At 46.1% G+C, this 25,162-nt stretch overlaps 1 protein-coding gene across 2 annotated transcripts in view; it reads left to right on the forward strand.

Annotated features, from left to right (window-relative positions):
- si:dkey-172j4.3 (diacylglycerol kinase delta) overlaps positions 1-25,162 on the forward strand; it is a 224,155-nt gene that overhangs the window by 189,943 nt on the left and 9,050 nt on the right. For both annotated transcript variants that reach the window (XM_060832574.1, XM_060832576.1), the window contains exons 22-26: positions 10,098-10,232; positions 11,876-12,042; positions 14,532-14,643; positions 19,091-19,180; positions 24,712-24,831. In XM_060832574.1, coding sequence (XP_060688557.1) covers positions 10,098-10,232; positions 11,876-12,042; positions 14,532-14,643; positions 19,091-19,180; positions 24,712-24,831 — 624 coding nt within the window. The remainder of the gene's footprint in view (positions 1-10,097; positions 10,233-11,875; positions 12,043-14,531; positions 14,644-19,090; positions 19,181-24,711; positions 24,832-25,162) is intronic.

The following is a 25,162-nucleotide window of genomic DNA, read 5'->3' on the forward strand; positions in this document are numbered from 1 at the left end:
AGGTGGGTCTGGGAGAAGGTATTCCTGATGAAGGTACTTTTGCCTGAAAAGACGATTTTCCTGCTCTTCGGACTCTGCTTGAACTGCTGTGCTTTTCCAGCAGCACTCTAATCCAGAAACTGGTTTCCAGTATCTGCAGTCATTCTTTTTACCTCTGGGAGAAGGGTGAGGAATAATGGAACAGGACTGGTGAGTCTGGGAAAAGGGGCACTATTATGGGACAGGACAGGTGGGTCTGGGAGAAGTGGGAGGAATAATGGAACAGGTCAGGTGGGTCTAGGAGAAGTGGGAGGAATAATGGAACAGGACTGGTGAGTCTGGGAGAAAGGGGAGGTATTATGGGATAGCACAGATGGGTTTGGGAGAAGGGGGAGGTATTATGGGACAGCACATGTTAGTCTGGGAGAAGGGGGCAGTATTATGGAACAGGACAGGTGAGTCGGGGGGAAGGGGCAGTATTATGGGACAGCACAGGTGGTACTCAAAGAGGAGGTGGTATTATGGGACAGCGCAGATGGTTCTGGGAGAAAGGGGCAGTATTATGGAACAGCACAGGTGGGCCTCAAAGAAGAGGTGGTATTATGGGACAGCGCAGATGGTTCTGGGAGAAGGGGTAGTATTATGGGAGGGGATAGGTGGGTCTAGGAGAAGAGGGCAGTATTATGGGACAGCATAGGTGCGTCTGGGAGAAGATGTGGTATTATGGGACAGCACAGGTGGGTCTGGGAGAAGGGAGAGGTATTATGGGACAGGACAGGTGGGTCTGGGAGAAGGGGCAGTATTATGGGAGGGGACAGGTGGGTCTAGGAGAAGGGGCAGTGTTATGGGACAGGACAGGTGGGTCTAGGAGAAGGGGCAGTGTTATGGAACAGGACAAGTGGGTCTGGGAGAAGGGGCAGTGTTATGGGATAGCACAGGCGGGTCTGGGAGAAGGGGGCAATATTATGGAACAGCACAGATAGGTCTGGGAGAAGGGCCGGTGTTATGGGATAGGACAGGTGAGTCTGGGAGGAGGGGGAGGAATAATGGAACAGGACTGGTGAGTCTGGGAGAAGGGGCAGTATTATTGGACAGGACAGGTGGGTCTGGGAGAAGGGACAGAATTATGGGATAGCACAGATGGGTCTGGGAGAAGGGGGAGGTATTATGGGACAACGCAGGTGGGTCTGGGAGAAGGGGGCAGTATTATGGGACAGGACAGGTGGGTCTGGGAGAAGGTATTCCTGATGAAGGGCTTTTGCCAGAAAAGACGATTTCCCTGCTCTTCGGATGCTGCTTGAACTGCTGTGCTTTTCCAGCCGCACTCTAATCCAGAAACAGGTTTCCAGTATCTGCAGTAACTCTTTTTACCTCTGGGAGAAGGGGCGGTGTTATGGGACAGCACAGGGGGTCTGGGAGAAGGGGGAGGTATCATGGGACAGGACAGGTGGGTCTGGGAGAAGGGGCGGTATTATGGGACAGGACAGGTGGGTCTGGGAGAAGGGGCGGTATTATGGGACAGGACAGGTGGGCCTGGGAGAAGGGGGAGGAATAATGTAACAGGACTGGTGAGTTTGGGAGAAGGGGCAGTATTATGGGACAGCACAGGGGGTCTGGGAGAAGGGGGAGGTATTATGGGACAGGACAGGTGGGTCTGGGAGAAGGGGGCAGTATTATGGAACAGGATGGGTGAGTTGGGGAGAAGGGGCAGTATTATGGGACAGGACGGGTGGGTCTGGGAGAAGGGGTAGTATTATGGGACAGCACAGGTGGGTCTCGGAGAAGAGGTGGTAGTATGGGACAGCACAGGTGGTTCTGGGAGAAGCGGCAGTATTATGGGACAGGACAGGTGGGTCTAGGAGAAGGGGCAGTGTTATGGGACAGGACAAGTGGGTCTGGGAGAAGGGGCAGTGTTATGGGATAGCACAGGCGGGTCTGGGAGAAGGGGGCAATATTATGGAACAGCACAGATAGGTCTGGGAGAAGGGCCGGTGTTATGGGATAGGACAGGTGAGTCTGGGAGAAGGGGGAGGAATAATGGAACAGGACTGGTGAGTCTGGGAAAAGGGGTGGTATTATGGGACTGGACAGTTGGGTCTGGGAGAAGGGCGGTGTTATGGGACAGCACAAGTGGATCTGGGAGAAGGGAGAGGTACTATGGGACAGGACAGGTGAGTCTGGGATAAGGGACAGAATTATGGGATAGCACAGATGGGTCTGGGAGAAGGGGGAGGTATTATGGGACAGCACAGGTGGGTCTGGGAGAAGGGGGCAGTATTATGGAACAGGACAGGTGAGTCGGGGAGAAGGGGCAGTATTATGGGACAGAACGGGCGGGTCTGGGAGAAGGGGCAGTATTATGAGACAGCACAGGTAGGTCTCGGAGAAGAGGTGGTATTATGGGACAGCACAGGTGGTTTTGGGAGAAGGGGCAGTATTATGGGAGGGGACAGGTGGGTCTAGGAGAAGGGATAGTGTTATGGGACAGGACAGGTGGGTCTGGGAGAAGGGGAATGAATAATGGAACAGGACTGGTGAGTCTGGGAGAAGGGGCGATATTATGGGTCAGCATAGGTGGATCTGGGAGAAGGAGCTGTATTATCGGACCGCACAGGTAGGTCTGGGAGAAGGGGTGGTATCATGGGATAGCACAGATGGGTCTGGGAGAAGGGGCGGTATTATGGAACAGCACAGGTGGGTCTGGGGGAAGGGGCAGTGTTATGGGATAGGACAGGTGGGTCTGGGAGAAGGTATTCCTGATGAAGGGCTTTTGCCTGAAAAGACGATTTTCCTGCTCTTCGGATGCTGCTTGAACTGCTGTGCTTTTCCAGCAGCACACTAATCCAGAAACAGGTTTCCAGTATCTGCAGTCATTCTTTTTACGTCTGGGAGAAGGGGCGGTGTAATGGGACAGCACAGGGGGTCTGGGAGAAGAGGCAGTATTATGGGACAGCACAGGTGGGTCTGGGAGAAGGGGGAGGTATTATGGGACAGCACAGGTGGGTCTGGGAGAAGGGGGAGGTATTATGGGACAGGACAGGTGGGTCTGGGAGACGGGGAGGAATAACGAAACAGGACTGGTGAGTCTGGGAGAAGGGGCGGTATTATGGGACAGCACAGGTGGGTCTGGGAGAAGGGGCAGTATTATGGGACAGCACAGGTGGGTCTGGGAGAAGGGGGAGGTATTATGGGACAGGACAGGTGGGTCTGGGAGACGGGAGGAATAATGGAACAGGACTGGTGAGTCTGGGAGAAGGGGCGGTATTATGGGACAGCACAAATGAGCCTGGGAGAAGGGGCAGTATTATGGGACAACACAGGTGGGTCTCGGAGAAGAGGTGGTATTATGGGACAGCACAGGTTGTTCTGGGTGAAGGGGCAGTATTATGGGACATCACAGGTGGGTCTAGGAGAACGGGGCAGTATTATGGGACTGGACAGGTGGGTCTGGGAGAAGGGGGAGGAATAATGGAACAGGACTGGTGAGTCTGGGAGAAGGGGCGTTATTATGGGATAGGACAGGTGGGTCTGGGAGAAGGTATTCCTGATGAAGGTACTTTTGCCTGAAAAGACGATTTTCCTGCTCTTCGGACTCTGCTTGAACTGCTGTGCTTTTCCAGCAGCACTCTAATCCAGAAACTGGTTTCCAGTATCTGCAGTCATTCTTTTTACCTCTGGGAGAAGGGTGAGGAATAATGGAACAGGACTGGTGAGTCTGGGAAAAGGGGCACTATTATGGGACAGGACAGGTGGGTCTGGGAGAAGTGGGAGGAATAATGGAACAGGTCAGGTGGGTCTAGGAGAAGTGGGAGGAATAATGGAACAGGACTGGTGAGTCTGGGAGAAAGGGGAGGTATTATGGGATAGCACAGATGGGTTTGGGAGAAGGGGGAGGTATTATGGGACAGCACATGTTAGTCTGGGAGAAGGGGGCAGTATTATGGAACAGGACAGGTGAGTCGGGGGGAAGGGGCAGTATTATGGGACAGCACAGGTGGTACTCAAAGAGGAGGTGGTATTATGGGACAGCGCAGATGGTTCTGGGAGAAAGGGGCAGTATTATGGAACAGCACAGGTGGGCCTCAAAGAAGAGGTGGTATTATGGGACAGCGCAGATGGTTCTGGGAAAAGGGGCACTATTATGGGACAGGACAGGTGGGTCTGGGAGAAGTTGGAGGAATAATGGAACAGGTCAGGTGGGTCTAGGAGAATTGGGAGGAATAATGGAACAGGACTGGTGAGTCTGGGAGAAAGGGGAGGTATTATGGGATAGCACAGATGGGTTTGGGAGAAGGGGGAGGTATTATGGGACAGCACATGTTAGTCTGGGAGAAGGGGGCAGTATTATGGAACAGGACAGGTGAGTCGGGGGGAAGGGGCAGTATTATGGGACAGCACAGGTGGTACTCAAAGAGGAGGTGGTATTATGGGACAGCGCAGATGGTTCTGGGAGAAAGGGGCAGTATTATGGAACAGCACAGGTGGGCCTCAAAGAAGAGGTGGTATTATGGGACAGCGCAGATGGTTCTGGGAGAAGGGGTAGTATTATGGGAGGGGACAGGTGGGTCTAGGAGAAGGGGACAGTATTATGGGACAGCATAGGTGCGTCTGGGAGAAGATGTGGTATTATGGGACAGCACAGGTGGGTCTGGGAGAAGGGAGAGGTATTATGGGACAGGACAGGTGGGTCTGGGAGAAGGGGCAGTATTATGGGACAGGACAGGTGGGTCTGGGGGAAGGGGAAGTATTGTGGGACAGGACAGGTGGGTCTGGGAGAAGGGGTAGTAGTATGGAACAGGCCAAGTGAGTCTGGGAGAAGGGGCAGTATTATGGGACATCACAGGTGGGTCTGGGAGAAGGGGGAAGTATTATGGGACTGCACAGGTGGTTCTGGGAAAAGGGGGAGGTATTATGGGACAGCACAAATGGGTCTGGGAGAAGTGGGAGATATTATGGGACAGCACAAATGGGTCTGGAAAAGGGGCGGTGTTATGGGACAGAACAGGTGTGTCTGGGAGAAGGGTGAGGTATTATGGGACATGACAGGCGAGTCTGGGAGAAGAGGCAGTATTATGGGACAGCATAGTTGGGTCTGGGAGAAGGGGTGGTATTATAGGACAGGACAGGTGGGTCTGGGAGAAGGGGCTGTATTATGGGACAGCAGAGGTGGGTCTGGGAGAAGGAGGAGGTATTATGGGACAGCACAGGTGGGTCTGGAGGAAGTGGGAGGTATTATGGGACAGCACAAATGGGTCTGGGAGAAGGGAGAGGTATTATGGGACAGCGCAGGTGGTCTGGGAGAAGGGGGAGGTATTATGGGATATGACAGGCGAGTCTGGGAGAAGAGGCAGTATTATGGGACAGCATAGGTGGGTCTGGGAGAAGGGGCAGTATTATGGGACAGCACAGGTGGATGTGGAAGAAGGGACAGAATTATGAGATAGCACAAAAGGGTCTGGGAGAAGCGGGAGGTATTATGGAACAGGACAGGTGAGTCTGGGGGAAGGGGCATTATTATGGGATAGGCCAGGTGGGACTGGGAGAAGGTATTCCTGATGAAAGGCTTTTGCCTGAAAAGATGATTTTCCTGCTCTTCGGATGCTGTTTGAACTGCTGTGCTTTTCCAGCAGCACTCTAATCCAGAAACAGGTTTCCAGTATCTGCAGTCATTCTTTTTACCTCTGGGAGAAGGGGCGGTGTTATGGGACAGACAGGGGGTCTGGGAGAAGGGGGAGGTATTATAGGACAGCACAGGGTGTCTGGGAGAAGGGTCGTTGTTATGGGACAGGATGGTGGGTCTGGGAGAAGGGGCGGTGTTATGGGACAGCACAGGTGGATCTGGGAGAAGGGGGAGGTATTATGGGGCAGGACAGGTGGGTCTGGGAGAAGGGGCAATATTATGGGACAGCACAGTTGGGTCTGGGAGTAGGGGGAGGTATTATGGGACAGGACAAGTGGGTCTGGGAGAAGGGGCAGTATTATGGGATAGCACATGTGGGTCTGGGAGAAGGGGTAGTATTATGGGACAGGACAGGTGAGTCTGGGAGAAGGGGGAGGAATAATGGGACAGGACAAGTGAGTCTGGGAGAAGGGGCAGTATTATGGGACAGGACAGGTGGGTCTGGGGGAAGGGGAAGTATTGTGGGACAGGACAGGTGGGTCTGGGAGAAGGGGTAGTAGTATGGAACAGGCCAAGTGAGTCTGGGAGAAGGGGCAGTATTATGGGACATCACAGGTGGGTCTGGGAGAAGGGGGAAGTATTATGGGACTGCACAGGTGGTTCTGGGAAAAGGGGGAGGTATTATGGGACAGCACAAATGGGTCTGGGAGAAGTGGGAGATATTATGGGACAGCACAAATGGGTCTGGAAAAGGGGTGGTGTTATGGGACAGAACAGGTGTGTCTGGGAGAAGGGTGAGGTATTATGGGACATGACAGGCGAGTCTGGGAGAAGAGGCAGTATTATGGGACAGCATAGTTGGGTCTGGGAGAAGGGGTGGTATTATAGGACAGGACAGGTGGGTCTGGGAGAAGGGGCTGTATTATGGGACAGCAGAGGTGGGTCTGGGAGAAGGAGGAGGTATTATGGGACAGCACAGGTGGGTCTGGAGGAAGTGGGAGGTATTATGGGACAGCACAAATGGGTCTGGGAGAAGGGAGAGGTATTATGGGACAGCGCAGGTGGTCTGGGAGAAGGGGGAGGTATTATGGGATATGACAGGCGAGTCTGGGAGAAGAGGCAGTATTATGGGACAGCATAGGTGGGTCTGGGAGAAGGGGCAGTATTATGGGACAGCACAGGTGGATGTGGAAGAAGGGACAGAATTATGAGATAGCACAAAAGGGTCTGGGAGAAGCGGGAGGTATTATGGAACAGGACAGGTGAGTCTGGGGGAAGGGGCATTATTATGGGATAGGCCAGGTGGGACTGGGAGAAGGTATTCCTGATGAAAGGCTTTTGCCTGAAAAGATGATTTTCCTGCTCTTCGGATGCTGTTTGAACTGCTGTGCTTTTCCAGCAGCACTCTAATCCAGAAACAGGTTTCCAGTATCTGCAGTCATTCTTTTTACCTCTGGGAGAAGGGGCGGTGTTATGGGACAGACAGGGGGTCTGGGAGAAGGGGGAGGTATTATAGGACAGCACAGGGTGTCTGGGAGAAGGGTCGTTGTTATGGGACAGGATGGTGGGTCTGGGAGAAGGGGCGGTGTTATGGGACAGCACAGGTGGATCTGGGAGAAGGGGGAGGTATTATGGGGCAGGACAGGTGGGTCTGGGAGAAGGGGCAATATTATGGGACAGCACAGTTGGGTCTGGGAGTAGGGGGAGGTATTATGGGACAGGACAAGTGGGTCTGGGAGAAGGGGCAGTATTATGGGATAGCACATGTGGGTCTGGGAGAAGGGGTAGTATTATGGGACAGGACAGGTGAGTCTGGGAGAAGGGGGAGGAATAATGGGACAGGACAAGTGAGTCTGGGAGAAGGGGCAGTATTATGGGACAGGACAGGTGGGTCTGGCAGGAGGGGCAGTATTATTGGACAGGATGGGTGGGCCTGGGAGAAGGGGGAGGTATTGTTGGATAGCACAAGTGGGTCTGGGAGAAGGGGGAATTATTATTGGAGAGCACAAGGATGTCTGGGAGAATGTGCAATATCACGGGACAGCAAAGGGGAGTCTGGGAAAATGCGTGCTGCTGTGGCATAGCCTGGGGGATGCTGGGTGAAATTGCAGTAGTTTGGGATGTTCTGTGGCAGTTAGAGAGTGTTGATATGGGAGTGTAGAGGCGTCCAAGCTTGGCTCAAATTGTTTTTGTTTTGCAATGTGGATGTCACTCCACCTTCATGCCAACCTGCTCCCAATGGTTTGTGGTTTATTGGTGCTTCTTCAAGCAGCTTGAGCTGTTTAAACTCTATGGTTTCATTTAAATGATTCGGTGATTCACGTCTTCCTCAGGCAGTGGGAAAGTGTTTGGCATTATGTCCCCAAACTACACATCACCATTCTTTCTATTGCTATCTGGGAATGTAAGTTCTTTTGCATGTTAAAGTTTGGAGAATTTTAAATTGCTTGCTGGATTTCCTCAGGTGAAGTTCATCACCAGAATGTATGTGCCACAGGGGATTGGATGATCTCGTTTGTTCTCATTCTCATTCCTCAATTCCATTTAATCTCCCTCAATCAATGTAAGCTCAAAGAAGAGTATAAATATGCTTCCTTTCTCTACTTCCTTCAAAACTATGAAGGGTAGTGAGTTCATAGGGAGAAACTGGTTTCAGTGACAGTAAGGCCCATAACCAGAAGGAAATAGATTTAATAAGTTTGAGGAAAGAACCAAGTGTGAGAGGACAGGAGTTATGTTTACACGGCCATCGATACATACAGTGCAGAAAAGGCCGTTCAGCCCATTAGGTCTGCACTGACGATAAGGACCACTAAAGGCATGCTCATTGCAATTTCCTACACTTGTCCCATACCCTTGAATGTTATGATATTCCAAGTGCTCATCCAAATATTTTTTAAAGGTAATCACCACCCCCTGAGCGAAAAGCTTTTTATTTCCCAAATCCTCTCTGAATCTTCTGCCCCTTACCCTAAAACTATACCCCCTCATGATTGACCCCTTAACCGAGGGGTGCAGCTGTTCTCTGTTAACCATATTAGTAATAATCTCATTTACCCCAATCATGTCTCCCCTCTATCCTCTCCGCTCTAAAGAAAACAATCTAAGCCTATCTAGCCTCTCCTTAAAACTCAATTTCTCCATCCCAGGCAACATCCTCATGAATTTCCTCTATAAACCCTCTAGTGCTATCACATCCTTCCTGTAGTGAGGTGACCAGAACTGCACACAGTACTACAGCTGTGGTCTGACTAACATTCTGTACAACTTCAACATTATCTCCTTGCACTAATACTCGATGGCATAACTGATGAAAGCAAGTGTTTCAAATGCCTTCTTAACTATCCTATTCATGTGTTCTGTTGACTTCAGGGATCTGTGAATAATTACCTCAAGGTCCCTCTGGTCCTCCAACCTCCCCAGCATCCTGCCATTCATTAAATATTCTCTCATCTTGTTTCTCCTTCCGAAGTGCATCACCTTACAATTAGCAGGTTAAATACCATCAGCCACTGGTCTGTCCATCTGAATGAGCCATCTACATCTTACTAACATCATCTTCACCAGTAGTCACCCTACCAATGTGGGCAGCATGGTGGTACAGTGGTTAGCACTGCTGCCTCACAGTGTCAGAGACCTGGGTTCAATTCCTGCCTCAGGCGACTGTCTGTGTGGAGTTTGCACGTTCTCCTCAGTTTTCTTTGGATGCTCCAGTTTCCTCCCACAGTCCAAAAATGTGCAGGTTGGGTGAATTGGCCATGCTAAATTGCCCATAGTGTTAGGTGAAGGGGTGAATGTATGGGAATGGGTCTGGGTGTGTTGCGCTTCAGAGGGTCTGTGTGGAATTTTTGGGCTGTTTCCACACTGTAAGGAATCTAATCAATCTCGCAAACGTGCTTAACATTCCTACACATTTTCCACCGTATCGCTTATGTACAGAGGGACCTTGAAATTTCTGACATTCGAATATTGCATTATCCAGCAAGATCACAAGGTCCCGATGTTCGATGAAATGATGTTATCCAGCATTCGATTATCCAAAATTCGATTAACTGAACGAAATACTCCCTGCCCATGTCCTTCGGATAATCGAGGATCCTCTGTTTATAACAAACAAATAAGGGTTCCAGAACTGATCCTTGTGCTACACCGCTGGACACCAGCCTGCAGTCAATCAAACAGCCTTCGTTCATTCCACTTTGTGCTCTATTGGGAAACCAGTTTCTGATCCATCTCACCAAATTTCCCTGCATTTGGATTGCACCGCCTGTGGTGGTGGTAGAAACAGACTCAGTGGCAGCTTTTAAAAGAGAATTAGGTAAGTACTTATAAAATAAATACTTGGTTGGATGAAAGGAATAGACAAGTGGCATGGAAATAATTGGATAGCTTAACAAATGATTTAGCACAGGCATGATGGGCTGAATGGAATCCTTCCATGTTGAATGAATTTGATTTTCCGAAGATGAAGGCTTGTTTTGAATTTCCTGCCTTGTAGTGTCGCATGGTGAAGATTACCATCAGTGGGGATGAGGGAGTGCCAGTTCAGGTGGATGGTGAAGCCTGGATCCAACCTCCAGGAATTATCAAGATACAACATAAGAACAGGGCCCAAATGTTAACAAGAGACAGGGTGAGTATTCAGTACTGTCGTCACTCTTGTTTTTAACCCATATGTGCAGCATTCAGTAGAGTGCTGGTGGGGATTGCGATCATTCCTGATGTGCACCGAGTGGGATTTCTGTCGAGGTGGCAGCAGTGAGATGTGCAAAGCCCTGAGCAGAGTCATGATGATAATTGGGCAACTGAGTTTTGGGATCCTTATTAATGCTGCTGTTGTATGAAACCTTGGTTTATCATCAAATGCATGTACAGCTCAGTGTCGAGAAGTGAACAATGAGACTAAATATACCCTTACTGGTAAGAGTGGAGGGGTGGAAAGATCCATGGCTAGTGATGTAAAATCCTTTAAAGCTTGCACTTAGTTTTATCAACTTTAGTTATGGAGTCATAGAGTCACACAGCATAGAAACTCTAGTCCCCAACCTGTCCATGCTGACCATAATCCCAAACTAAACCGGTCCCACCAGCCTGCCCTTGGCCCATATCCCTCTGAACATTTCTTATTCATGTACTTATCCAAATGTCTTTGCATAACTGTACCCACATCCATCACTTCCTCTGGAAGTTCACTCCAGCCACTCTCTGTGTAAGAAAGTTATCCCTCATGTCTTTCCTAAATCTCTCTCCTCTCACCTTAAAGAACATGCCTCCTATTCTTGAAATTCCCCCAATCTGGGGGAAAGATACCCACTATTTACCTCACCTATACCTGTCATGATTTAACAAACCTCTATAAGGTTATCCCTCCACCTCCTCTGCTCCAGTGAAAAGAAAGAGTTGAATGTATTTTAGGTTATTCCATTACCTGGTATCCAACTGCCCCATCCCCACTGTCCATCCTGTCCACATATCTCACAGGGAATGTCAAGAGTTTGGGAGAGGTCAAAAAGGTGGAGAGTTAGGAGATTAGGCGAAATCAAAATGAAGGGACAATAAGACTATTCCTGTCTCTAACTGTGATATGTTTATCCTCATGGTATCCTGCGCCTTTGGAAACCGATTGGATGAGTTTTTACCTAAAAGGACAATTCTTGACTCTGACTAGAAATAATCTTTACTCCCCGCCTGCAATATTTTTATTTAAAAAATGTTCAAAGCAAATGAGAAAACACATAGATCATTTAAGGCTGCCGAATGCTTTTTCATCTCTTAGGAGTAAAGATAAATCTTGAAAGGTTGACACTTTCAGTGACAGAATGAGTGGAAAAAGGCAGTGAGGCTTAATACACAGCATTGAGCTTTCACGTGAGGTTAAAAAGCTTGTTTGGAAAATTACTCAAGGGATATGGAATAATGATGCAGAAAGGAGGGTAACAATGCAGATGAAGCACGATTTAGGGTCAGTGATGAAGAGTGTAGAATGAACCCTGTCACATGTACCTGGACATCAAATGTGTGTACTCAGGAAGGATAAAGGAGGACATTGGATTAAATATTCTGACCCATGGCGACTCGATGTTGGAATGTTTTACCAAAGAAGCTACTGAGGTAAAGACAAGAACATTATTAGTAAAAGAAGAGGAAATGACAAAAAGGAAAGGAGAGAAATACCTTTGTTACGCAGATGGTAGTTTCTTTACAGAGAAATGTGTGTAGGAAGCTCTGAAATGTTACGGCTAACCCCTTGTGAGTTCTTCGCATGTTCCTCCTCAGGCTTTTGAAAGCACTTTGAAGTCTTGGGAAGACAAGCGGAAAGGTGACTCCCTGAGACAGGTGACTCGGGCCCGCCTGAGCTCTCAGCAGTCCATGGAGTTTCTCACGGAGGACGAGATGGCTGAGATGCAGCAGTTTGCACAGTCAGCAGAAACACTGATCAACAGGTAGGTATCATGATTCGAAAAGTTTCCGTCACCAACTAACATTGACAGGATTCATTAACCATCCCATCACTTCCGTTAGTAAGTTTTGAATGAGTATTCATTATCAATATGAGAAGAGTCGCAGGTAGATAGTGGTCTGCTTTCCTTTATTGGTCAGAGTATTGAGTATAGGAGTTGCGGCTGTACAGGACACCACCCCACCCTCCCCAAGCTTATCTCTCCATGCTTCCAGCTCACTGCCTTTATTCCTGATGAAGGGCTTTTGCCCGAAACGTCGATTTCGCTGCTCATTGGATGCTGCCTGAACTGCTGTGCTCTTCCAGCACCACTGATCCAGGACATTGGTTAGGCCACTTTTGGAATGTTCTGTGCAGTTCTGGGCAATTGGATAATAGAACATAGAACAGTACAGCACAGAACAGGCCCTTCAGCCCACGATGTTGTGCTGACCACTGATCCTCATGTATGCACCCTCAAATTTCTGTGACCATATGCATGTCCAGTAGTCTCTTAAATGTCCCGAATGACCTTGCTTCCACAACTGCTGTCCATGCTATCACAACTCTCTGTGTAAAGAACCCGCCTCTGACATCCCCTCTATACTTTCCTCCAACCAGCTTAAAACTATGACCCCTCATGTTAGTCATTTCTGCCCTGGAAAATAGTCTCTGACTATCGACTCTATCTATGCCTCTCATTATCTTGTATACCTCAATTAGGTCCCCTCTCCTCCTCCTTTTCTCCTTTTTAGAGTACATGAGTATTCTGGGAGGTCATATTGCAGCTGTACAGGACATTGGTTAGGCCACTTTTGGAATATTGCTTCCTATCAGAAGGATGTTGTGAAACTTGAAAGGGTTCAGAAAAGATTTACAAGGATGTTGCCAGGGTTGGAGGATTTGATCTATAGGGAGAGGTTGAATAGACTGGGGCTGTTTTCTCTGGAGCATTGGAGGCCGAGGAGTGACCTCCTAGAGGTTTATAAATTATGAGAAACATGGATAGGGTAAATAGGCAAAGTCTTTTCCCTGGGGTGGGGGAGACCAGAACTAGAGGGCATAGGTTTAGGGTGAGAGGGGAAAGATATAAAAGAGACCTAAGGGGCAACTTTTTCACGCAGAGAGTGGTGTGTGTATGGAATGAGCTGCCAGAGGAAGTGTTGTAGGCTGGTACAATTGCAACATTTAAAAGGCATCTGGATGGGTATATGAATAGGAAGGGTTTGGAGAGATATGGGCTGGGTGCTGGCAGGTGGGACTAGATTGGGTTGGGATATCTGGTCTGCATGGACAAGTTGGACCGAAGGGTCTGTTTCCATGCTGTACATCTTTATGATGAAGCCAGTACAGTTAAGGATGTTCATGAATCACCCACTATCATTTACAAAATTTATGGATCATTTACTCATTATCAAACATGAGATTCATCAATCAGCCACTATCTTTAACAATGCCCATCGATCACCCCATCCTCTTTTGTTCACAATATGTATTGATCACCCACATACTATCATTAATGAGATTCATTAATTACCCACCCACAGTCAGACCCATCTCTGCAAAGGTCTTGACTTTCACTGATGTGCCTTGAAGAAAGCAATGGATTGGGAGAAACCCATTTGCGTGTTGGAGTTAAATAAGGTTGTGTTTGAGGTCTGGACGGTGTCACAATTTTCTGATTGGGAATGTCTCTTTCCAATTGCCCTGAGCTGTGAGATCCTTGGCTCAAGGCATTGACTATTTTTTTATTGAGAAACTAATGCAGGCCAAAAGGAAGAGATGGAAATTCAGGAAACCATCAGAAACAGGTCAAATATATGTGAAACTGAACATTGCCGTGAAGGATCACAGTCTGCTCTGAAAGATCATGGGAAAGGTCAGTGCCTACAGCGCAGGATAACACCAGGGGAAAGGAGGAGGGAATAAGGGAAGGGGTATAGGGAAAGATAGTCTATATCGCCAAATGCCGTCAGGGCAAGGACCAAAGCCCGGCAGTTTGAGACATCTCCTGAAACCTGATAGAATCAGACATTTTGGATAATGCCTATAGTGCAGAGTGCAGTTCAATGAGTCACAACATCTGTGCAGGTCAGAGGCAGAATGATCAACGCCCTTCCTGATGAAGGGATCCTGCCCAAAATGTCAATTCTCCTGCTCCTCGGATGCTGCCTGACCTACTGTACTTTTCCAGCACCTATATACTCTTGACTCTAATCTCCAGCATCTGCAGTACTCACCTCTGCGCAGAGGCAGAATGTATCAGGCAAGACTTTGGTGACTGAAGGCAGCAAGAGACAAAGCTTGGAACAGCAGTACATTTAATAATCAGGGATTATCGTTGAGGTGAGAGAAGGTCAGCTATCCAAAAAATGAACGGTTTCTGAGGTGCTCCAGAGCTACTTTCAATGAGACCATCACATTCCCCAGCTGATTAATGCTGAATATCTTCTAGTGGCAGTATGAGATTACCCCACTCTTTCTGTTTTACAGGATCCACCATGCAGCTGAGAGACAGAAGATCATTGAGCAGGAGTTGGCCCATGCAGTCAATGGATGCTCCCATGTACTTAGTGAAGTCTTGCCAAAACAAAATACTCCTGAGGTAAGTTAGCTTTATTTAATTCCGCCGCCCCCCCCCGCCCAGCTCCAAATACTGAGACTATGGTTCCTGGAATGGGGTAATGTTCCTTCAACGGGTTTGATAAGCTCCACTTGATCCATCACAAGACAGCCCAGGGAGAAGGCCTTCAAACAACATCAGGAGTTATGACCAATATGTAAAGTAAGCTGTTTCTGCACTATCCCATTAGACATCGTCAGGAGGAAATGGGTCAAATGGCTGAACTCCATTCATGGGATGGCAGGACTGACATATGTAGAGAGACTGGATTGATTCAGATTGTATTCCTTGAGCTTAGAAGAATGGGGAGGGTGGTGGTTGAGCTCATAGAACCCTATAAAATTCTAACGAGATTAGACAGGGTAAACATAGGAAGGATGTTTTCAATGGCCGGGGTTTACAAAACCAGGAATCATAGTCTAAGGATGCAAAGTAGACCTTTTAGGAGTGAGGTGAGAAGAAATATCTTCACCCAGACATTGGGGAGTCTGTGGAATTCTCTGTCGCAGAAAGCGGTTGAGAGCAAAGCATTGAATGTTCTCGAGCAGGAGTTGGGTATAGTTCTTAGGGCTAAAAGGGTCAAAGGAAACAGGAACAGGATACTGTGTTGGATGCTCAGCCATGATCTTATTGAATGACAGAGTAAGGTAAAGGACTACTTCTGCTCCTATTTTCATTACTTCTACTTATCATCAATGACTCAATAGATTAGGTTTTCACACCTGATTTAAGGCACACACCTTGCGAGAATAGGCCCCCGGATGGTGGGAACTTCATCCTGACAGGGAAATGTGTGTGCAGAATGGAGTCAGATTGGAGTCAGAATGGAGTCAAACCAGGCCTAGATGAAAGGCAGCCACATGCTATAGAAAACAGAGAGCTGGGATAAATGGGGCATTTAGGGTGGGAATCAGAGCTGAGGCCACAATTATTTACAATATATATGAAGGACCTGGCTGAGAAAAAAAACTTGTAGGTGACAGAAAAAATAGGTGGGGTGGCAAGTGGTGATGATGATACAAAGAGTCTACAGAAGAATATACCCAGGTTATACAAGTGGGCAAATACTTGGCAAATGGAATGCAATGTGGGGAGGTATGAGATTATGTGCTTTGCCAAGAAGAATAGAGAAGCCAAATATTATTTAAATGGAGAAAGACTGCGGAAAGCTACTGAACAGAGGGATTTGGGGACTGAGTCATGAAAAGTTAGAATCCAAGTTCAGCAGAAGACCAAATGCCATGTTGGTTTTTCTTTCAAAGTGAACACAACATAAAAAAAATTGGGTAAAAGAAACAGAAAAAAACTGCGGATGCTGGGAATCAGAAACAAAAATAGAAATTGCTGGAAAAACTCAGCAGGTCAGGCAGCATCTGTGGAGAGAAAGCAGAGTTAACGCTTCAGGACCAGTGGCTGTTCTTTAGAACTTCTCGTGAAGATTGGTCACTGGACCTGAAATATTAACTTCTGCTTTCTCTCCACAGATGCTGCCTGACCTGCTGAGTTTTTCCAGCAATTTCTATTTTTGTTTTTGATTCCCAGCATCCGCAGTTTTTTTCTGTTTCTTTTTCCCAATTTTTTTTATGTTGTGTTCACTTTGAATTTCTGTTTCTTTTTCTGATAAAAATTGGAAGACCTTGCTAAAATAATACAAGCCACTAATTGGGCCACAGCTTGAATACTATGAAAAGCTTTGAGCCCCGTGACAAAGGAAGGATGTATTGCCATTAGAGGCAGTCCTGAGACAGTTTATTAGGTGGACACTGGGTATGGAGGGGCCTGTTATTTGAGGAGAGGTTGAGTGGGTTGGGCCTGTACTCACTGGAGTTTAGAAAAATGTAAGGCAAACTTTTTGAAGCATACACGATTCTTGTGGATTTGATAGAATAGATGCAAAGACATTATTTCCCCTTGAGAGAGTGTTTAGAACCAGAGGGCAGAATCTCAGAATAAGGGATTGCCCCTTTTAAACAGAGATGAGTGGGAACTTTTTCTCTCAGAGGACAGTGAATCTGTGGTATTCTTTTCTACAGAAGACTATCAAGGTCGGGCCATTAAGTGTATCCAAGGCAGGAATAGAAAGATTGTTAATCAGTAAGGAATTAAAGGTTCCTTTGGGTGCTCTGGTTTCCTCCCACAGTCCAAAGATGTGTAGGTTAGTTAAATTGGCCAAGCTAAATTGCCCAATGTGTTCAGGGATGTGTAGGTTAAATGCAGTAGTCAGGGTTAAATGTCGAATAATTGGGTAGGGGAATGGGTCTGTGGGTTACTCTTTGGAGGGTCGGTGCAGACCTGTTGGGCCGAATGGTCTGTTTCCACACTGTAGGAGTTCTATGATCTATGAAATGTTATGGGGGATTGATAGGAAAGTGGGGTTAAGGATTCTCAAATCACCAATGATCTTATTGAATGGCAGAACAGACACAATGGGCTGAATGGCCTACTTCTGCTTCTACAAATTATGCTTTTGAATGGCCTGTACTAGCTCGTTAGGACTTTGTCCTATTTGTTTTGTTAAATATTCACCTTTCTATCCTTTATGCCTAATACCCACTCAATCTGGCAAACATGCTAACACATGACAATGTGTAGCCTCTCATAACTCTTCGACCAACTTAGTGTCAACTCATGCCAACCCATTCTATCTAACTACAGTCCTTTTCCCTCATAGGTTACATGCTAATTCATCCCATCTCTACCAATGTTTGATGTCAGGGCCATACTGAGATCAAATTAAATTCTAAATACAAATCAGTGCTCATTACATTCATGAAAGCACATTCAAAACATTTAAATTCCCTTAAGTAGTTAATCTGGTATAAAAATAAATATTTATATTCAGAACTTGACAACAACAACAGCTAATCCTTTAAACACCTCTGAGTGTCAATCAGACTGTGTACCTACAGACAGTACCTCCTCCCACTGAGATAATGATAGGCTGTGATAACAATCAAGCATTCATATTACTGTAATTATGTCACTTAGGGTTTATATCAACAAACAACCATTATTGAATTGAATTAAATTTACTGTCACGTGTACCGGGGCACAGTGAAAAACTTTGTCTTGCGAGCAATACGGGCAGATCTCAGAGTTAAACAGCACAGATAAGTAAATAATATGTAAACAAAAACACAGGTACAGGCGAATGTTAAGAGTTTGTGAGTCATAGTTACTAGTAACTTTAAAAGTATACTATTAAGTTTGAAGAGAGTAGAATGATTGTAGGAAATTGGAAACTTAGATCTGCATGCAGGCGCTCGCAAGGAATCAACCATATCTGGTGCCAAAAGATTCTATTTCAAATCCCCTGGGTATGAACAGGCTTTTCTTTTCAATTTTAAGAGCCATTTTAGAAACTTTGCATTATCACAGTTCTACAGACATGATCTATCTTCAAACAGCACCTTCTGTGACCTATCTAATGATATATAACTGTCACATTACAGGGTAAGGTTTTCACCCCAGCACTGAGTGCAAATCTCCTTTCTGCATTCAAGATTCCCACATGTTCCCTGCCTCCCCCCACCTGTACAGGTAGAAATATAGCCTGCCTAAAATGGTCAGTTCTCCCAAATATGAGATGCCTGTGAAAATCCATACTGTGGTTCCATGACAGATATGTCATTGGTGATGTACATTTTTGAATCAATCTGTTCAGAAATGTTATTACACATCTCTGGAGTACACCTGAGTCCAATGGGCTCAGAGCTAGGAATGCTACAACAATGCCACAGGACCTTCTCTACTCGGTTTGATTAGCAAATGCAAAGAAACTCTGCTCAGGACTCATCAACTAACCTCAAAATACTGCACGTGTTATTATTTAGTTGCAAGTAATAAATTTAATTGAAACCAAGTTTGAGCTTGTTTGCACTGCCTTTGGAAACTCCATCCGGCTCCCTTCTGCCAATTTGGGATACATGGGAAAGAGAGGATTTGCACTCTGGCTTCGATCTGTTTGGAGTCCGATTGCACATTCTGGGAAGGAGCACTTTGCCAGTTTTCTTCCCTTCTTCCACATGTAGTGCCTTGTGAACTGCAATGTACAGCAGCTCCTCATAGAATCCCTACAGTCTGGAAGCAGGTCATTCAGCTCAAGTCCACATCTACCCTATCCCACCCAGACCTCCCCCACCCCACCAACCCTTTCCCTGTAACCCTGCATTTCCTATAGCTAATCCACCTAGCTTGCATATCCTTGGACATTATGGGCAGTTTAGCCTGGTCAATCCACCTAACCTGTGCATCTTTGGACTGTGGGAGAAAGCCAGAGCACCCAGAGGACATGGAGAATGTGCAAACTCCACACAGTCGCCCACGGCTGGAATTAAACACTGAGCCACCATGCCACCTGATCTTTGTAAATACAATGATGGATACCTCTGCCTTCTGGTCCCATAACTTGGTTTTGTGTTTCTTTCAGGCTATGAGCAGGAATGCAGTTGTGGATGTCTTCAGTAGTGTAAAAGCCCTGTGCACAGAGACAAAGGTACTTCTCGATGGGAAATTACTGGTACGTGAGCTGGATCTGCCAACACGAGCCACTGATCTATACGCTACTCATTCAAATCATTTACTTGGTCTTGAATATCATTGTTATTTGCAGGAGATTGCTGTGGGTAAACTTCTTGCAACAATTTCAATAATACAATGAGAACTCTATGCTAGGAGTATTTCTCAGTTGTCAGATGTCCTGAACTTCTGATGAATTGGAGATTCCTTTTAACTGAATAATAAGGAGACTGAGGACACTATCTTCAGCTCAAGCCATAAGTGTCTTTCTCTCGCCATCAATTCCATCCCCCTTCCCGGCAATTGTCTGAGACTAATCGCAGACTATTTGCTCCTTCAATCTCATAACATCCCGATGAATGAGCCTCCCACTGCATGTCATTGTCAGAGATTTGCCCTGCCTAGTTCCAGCTTGAAATCAGAACTCAATTTAGGGTGATGGTCAAGGTACATTTCTGTGACTGGAAGCCTGCAACCAGTAGGATTCCACAAGGATCAGTATTGTTGCCCTTGCTGTTTATGGTAGATAAGTAATTTATGTACAAACATAGGAGGGTTGGTGAATAAGTTCACAGATAATATGAAAATTAACGGGATGGTAGCTAGTGAGGAGTATAGCCTTAGATGACAGGAGGTTATGGAGAGTCTGGTCAGAAGGGCTGATCGACCCACGATGGAATTCGATCTGGACAAGTGTGGGGTGATGCACTTGGGCAGGACAAAGAAGGCAAGGGAATACATCCAGGCATAGAGTTATAGAGCATGGAAACAAACCTTTGGTCTAACTCATCTGTATCAACCAGGTATCCTAAAGTGATCTAGTCCCATTTGCCAGCATTTGGCCCCGATCTTTCCACATGACGAACAGTAGAATCCTGGAAAGCATCATGCATCAGAGGTACATGGAGGGATGTATTTAAGACTTTAAGACATCAGAACAGTTGGACAAAGTGGTTAAGAAGGCAAATCATTTACTTGCCTTTATTGGTTGAGGCATCACATTTAAGAGAAGGGAGGTTATATTGGAACTGTACAAGATGTTGAGTAAGCTACAATTTTATGCTGTTTTGGAATGCACATTACAGGAGGGGTATGATATCACTGGAGAGGATGCAGAGGAGATTTACCAGCTTGTTGTCTGGGCTGGAGAGTTTCAGAGGTTATATAAAATTAGGAGCTGCATGGATAGAGTAGACAGGAAGGAACTGTACATTAGGTAGAAGACTAGACAGATTAACCAGAGAGCATACGTTTAAGGTAAAGGGCAGGAAGTTTAGAGGAGATGTGAGGAGAAACCTTTTCACCCAATGATTGCCAGGGAAAGAGTGGGAGGGATTTACCAAGGAAAGAGTGGGGCCCAAGAGAGACCAAAGAGGTAATAAATGTGTAGAGCCTGAGGATGTGGGTGAGGTCTTAAATGAATATTTCTCATCTTTATATTCAAAGGAAAAAGAGAATGTAGCTGTGAATATCAGTTGGAATAGTCATGATCTAGAACACATTATGATAAATAGAGATTATTCGACATTTTAAAAGGCGATAGATCCCCAGAACTTGATGACATGCATCCCAGGTTGCTATAGGAGACATGGACAGAAAATGCTGGAGTCCTGACGAAGATATTTAATACTTTGTTGGCCACAGGTGAAGTGCCAGGTGACTGGAGTGTAACTAGTGTAGTTCCCTTGTTCAAAAAGGACAACAGGGATAGGCCAGGTAATTACAGACCAGGCGAAAGTGAGGACTGGAGATGCTGGAGATTAGAGACAAGATTAGAGTGGTGCTGCAAATGCACAGCAGGTCGGACAGCATCCGAGGAGCAGGAAAATCAACATTTTGGGCAGGAGCCCTTCATCAGGAGTGAGGCTGGGAGCCTCTGGGGTGGGGTGATAAATGGGAGGGGGTGGAGCTGGGCAGAAGGTAGCTAAGAGTGCAATAGGTGGATGGAGGTGGGGTTAAAGGTGATAGGTTGGAGAGGAGGGTGGAACGGATAGGTGGGAAAGAAGATTGGCAGGTAGGACAGGTCATGAGGATGATGCTGTGGTGGAAGGTTGGAACTGGGGTGAGGTGGGGGGGAAGGGAAATGAGGAAACTGGTGAAGTCCAGTCAGTTTGACGTCAATGTTAGGGAAATTATTGAAAAACATTCTGAGGGATAGGATTCATCAACATTGAAAAAGTCAGGAGGTGGACAGGTATGGTCAGCATGGACTTGTCAGAGGGAGATTCTGTGACTAATTTAGTCGAATTTTTTGAAAAACTAAATATATTGAGAGGGCAGTGCAGTTGATGTGATTTATATGGACCTCAGTAGGGTCTTTGTCAAGGTCCCACGTGGTAGATTATTCCAAAAGATAAGATCCCATGGGATCCAAGGGAGGTGCGAAAACTGGATCCAATTTGATTTGTAAACAGGAATGATAGGGTGATAATGGAGGAATGATTTTGTGATTGGAAGCCTGTGACCAGTGGGATTGAACCTGGGATTCTTTTTGTTATGTACATTAACAACTTGAATGTGAATCAGAGCGTATAATTATTGAGTTTGCAGACAGGGAAATGGTTAGTATTGTTGATAGTGGTGAAGATGAGCTACAGTCTGATATTGAGCAGCTAGTAAATTGGGCAATATAATGGCAGATGGAACTTAATCCTAATAAGTGTGAGGTGATGCATTTTGGGAGATAATAAGGAAAGGAGATACATAATGAATGCTACGTCTCTAGGGAGTACTGAGGGAAAAAAGGGACTTTGGTGTACAAGTCCATAGATCCCTGAAGATGTCAGCACAGGTGGTCAGTGTGGCAAAGAAGGCATATGAAATGTTTGTCTTCATTAGCCGTGGGGTAGAATATAGGAGCAAGAAAGTCTTATTACAACTTTATAAAACATCAATTGGCCACAGATGGAAACTGTGTGTGCAATTCTGGTCACTACGCTACTGGAGGAATTAGATTCCTTACAGTGTGGAAACAGGCCCTTCGGCCCAACAAGTCCACACTGGCCCACTGAAGCACAACCCACCCAGACCCATTCCCCTACATTTACCCCTTCACCTAACACTACAGGCAATTTAGCATGGCCAATTCACCTAACTTGCACATTTTTTGGACTGTGGGAGGAAACCGGAGCACCCAGAGAATGTGCAAACTCCACACAGTCAGTCGCCTGAGGCAGGAAATGAACCTGCGTCTCTGGCACTATGAGACAGCAGTGCTAACCACTGTGCCACCTTGCCGCCCACTGATTGCACGAGGGAGAGTGGAGAGGGGATTCACCAGGATGTTGCCTGGGATGGAAATTTCAGCTATGAAGAGAGTCTGGATAGGCTGGATTTGTTTTCCTTGGAGCAGGGAGGGTCTGGTGGGGGGAAGATGGATCTGATTGAGGTAAACAAAATTATGAGAGGCTTAGTGTAGACTATAAGAACCTAATCTCCATAACAGATGGGTCTAAGACCAGAGACATAAAATTAACTTGTGGGATGAGTGGTTTCAAAGAGATCTGAGGAAACTTTTTCTCACCCAGAGGGTGGTAGAAATATGGAATGTGCTGCCTGAGAGTGTGGTGGAGGCAGGTACTCCTACAACATTTAAGAAACATTTGGACAAGCACTTAAAATGTTAGCTATGGACCAAGTGCAGGTAAATGGGATTAGTGTAGTTTGATGTTTGTTGGTCAGTGCAGACATGGTGGGCCAAAGGGCCTGTTTTGATGCTGCATGATTCGATGATTGTATGACTCAGAAGATGGTGGGAATCTAGAACTCACTGTCTCTACGTGTAATTGAGGTAGAAACCCTTCTAACATTGAAGAAATATTTAGAGGTGCTCCCTGACGCCAAGACATGAAAGGCTATTGGCCAACTGTTGGTCAATTGGTTTGGACAGGCGAGGTGCTTGTTTTTGACTGGCAAGCTCAATGTACCAAAGAGCCTTTTTGCTGTTCTGCAGTCGACCCTAACTATAACTATGGCTTAACGTCAGTCCTTTGTCAGCTTATTTGCCTTCATTCCTGCCTGCATTGCTTCTAGACTTACCCTGAGAATTGATTATTCCAATGGTGTTTGGACAGAGGAGACAAAGCATTCAAGTTTTATAAAACAAATTGGAGACATTTTGATCACATTATTACAATGTGTCCGAAAAAAGCTAAGTGAGTATCTGATGCCTCATCAAGATGGAGTTGGTGGTATGGTGTCCCACCTATCTTTCCTGAAATGGCTTGAAGTCACCAATCAAGTGGCTACTGGGCAGTGTCATAAACATGTGTGGTCCTTAGTGTGTGGTCAAAACATTTGGAAGTTGAAAGGTTAGGTTTGTACAGACAGATCATGTTTTATCTTCAGGGACAATGAAGGTGGAAACAGTTGAGAAGAATCAAATGAGACTGATGAATTGGATAGATGGGATATCAATGAGTTACTAATAGTTACTCCAACGTAAAGTGTGCCTGAAACCACTTAAGAGTTCTGTCAGAAATGTTTGAAGGAGAATATTCAATTCATGATCAATGATGAAACATGTCCTTAATGAGAGGAAATGTCACTTCAGGCTATGTCAGGCCAAGTTTTGTTCCCTACGTTCTGTAAGTTTAAGTCAAGAAAGGAGGTATCCCTTAAACCAGTTAAATGAATTTGTTAGTAAATAGAAAACAGGAGAGGTAATTAAGTTGTATAACATTCATTAAGGAGTGATGAGGATTGTAGCAGCAACCTAGCACCCTCTTGTGTATTAAATTAAGCCAGTTCACATTGTACTGCACAGTCTTGGAATCTGTCTTTCAATGGAGATGAGGAACTAACACATTCGTTATCAGATTCTTTTAGCACCCACCCATCTCCATTCCCAGTCCTAGCAGGAGCTAAAAAGCTGACTTGTGATATGGAACTGAGGAGCTTTATGATTGATTACTGTATTTTGGAATTGGATTCAAACTAAGTTTGCATAGTGCCCAATATTGGGCCTTTGGGAGTATTACTGAACATTTAATGCTGCCATTTGTCCCTGTTTCTGAACTGTGTTAAATGGTTCACTTTATTCCATTTGTAGAGTCATAGAATTAAAGAGGTGTACGGCAAGGAAACAGACCCTTCAGTCCAGCTCGACCACACCAACCAGATATCCAGAACTAGTCTAGTCCCACCTGCCAGCACTTAGCTCATATCCCTCTCAACCTCTCCTACTCATATACCTATCCAAATGCCTTTTAAATGCTGTAATTGTACCAGCCTCTACCACTTCCACTGGCAACTCATTCCATGCAAGTACCACCCTCGGTGTGTAAAGGTTGCCTCTTAGGTCCCTTTTATATCTTTCCCCTCTCTCTCTAAACCTATGCCCTCTAGTTCTGAACTCCCCACTCCAAGGAAAAGACATTGTCTATTTACCCTAACCGTGTCCCTCATGATTTTATAAACCTCTAGAAGGTCACCCCTTACTCCAGGGAAAACAGTCCCAGCCTATTCAGCCTCTCCCTATAGCTCAAACCCTTCAACCCTGGCAACATCCTTGTAAATCTTTTCTTTATACAGGAGTTGGAGGCCCCCTTTGAAGAGGAATTGCAGACTTCGCTAAGTGATGTTGAGAATGACCTCCAGAAGCTGGCTGAGCTCCACTGGCTGGGGCATGCTATCCAGACAAGTGATGTGGAGGTGAGTCAGTCTGTCCAGGTTGGTTCACCAGAAGATAAGAGCCAACTAATCCCTCATTCGGGCAATGTGGAGCTGATGGATCTCAATAGCACCTGCTGCTTACACACAATGTGTCATTCATTTGATGTGTTTGAGACAGGATACCACAAAGCTCTCTACGTTCTAGCCTCTCTCTGTATGACATCAATTTCTGATGTTGTTGTACTCAAGGAAGCTCATTGGGACAGAATCAGAGCCAAGTTTGATACACTTTAATCAACATTATATACAGAAACACATGAAAAATGCTCACTGCCTGACAATTTTAGTTTAGTGATTCACTAATTAATGC

Source organism: Hemiscyllium ocellatum, chromosome 11 (genome assembly GCF_020745735.1).
Source record: "Hemiscyllium ocellatum isolate sHemOce1 chromosome 11, sHemOce1.pat.X.cur, whole genome shotgun sequence".
Lineage (NCBI taxonomy): Eukaryota > Metazoa > Chordata > Chondrichthyes > Orectolobiformes > Hemiscylliidae > Hemiscyllium > Hemiscyllium ocellatum.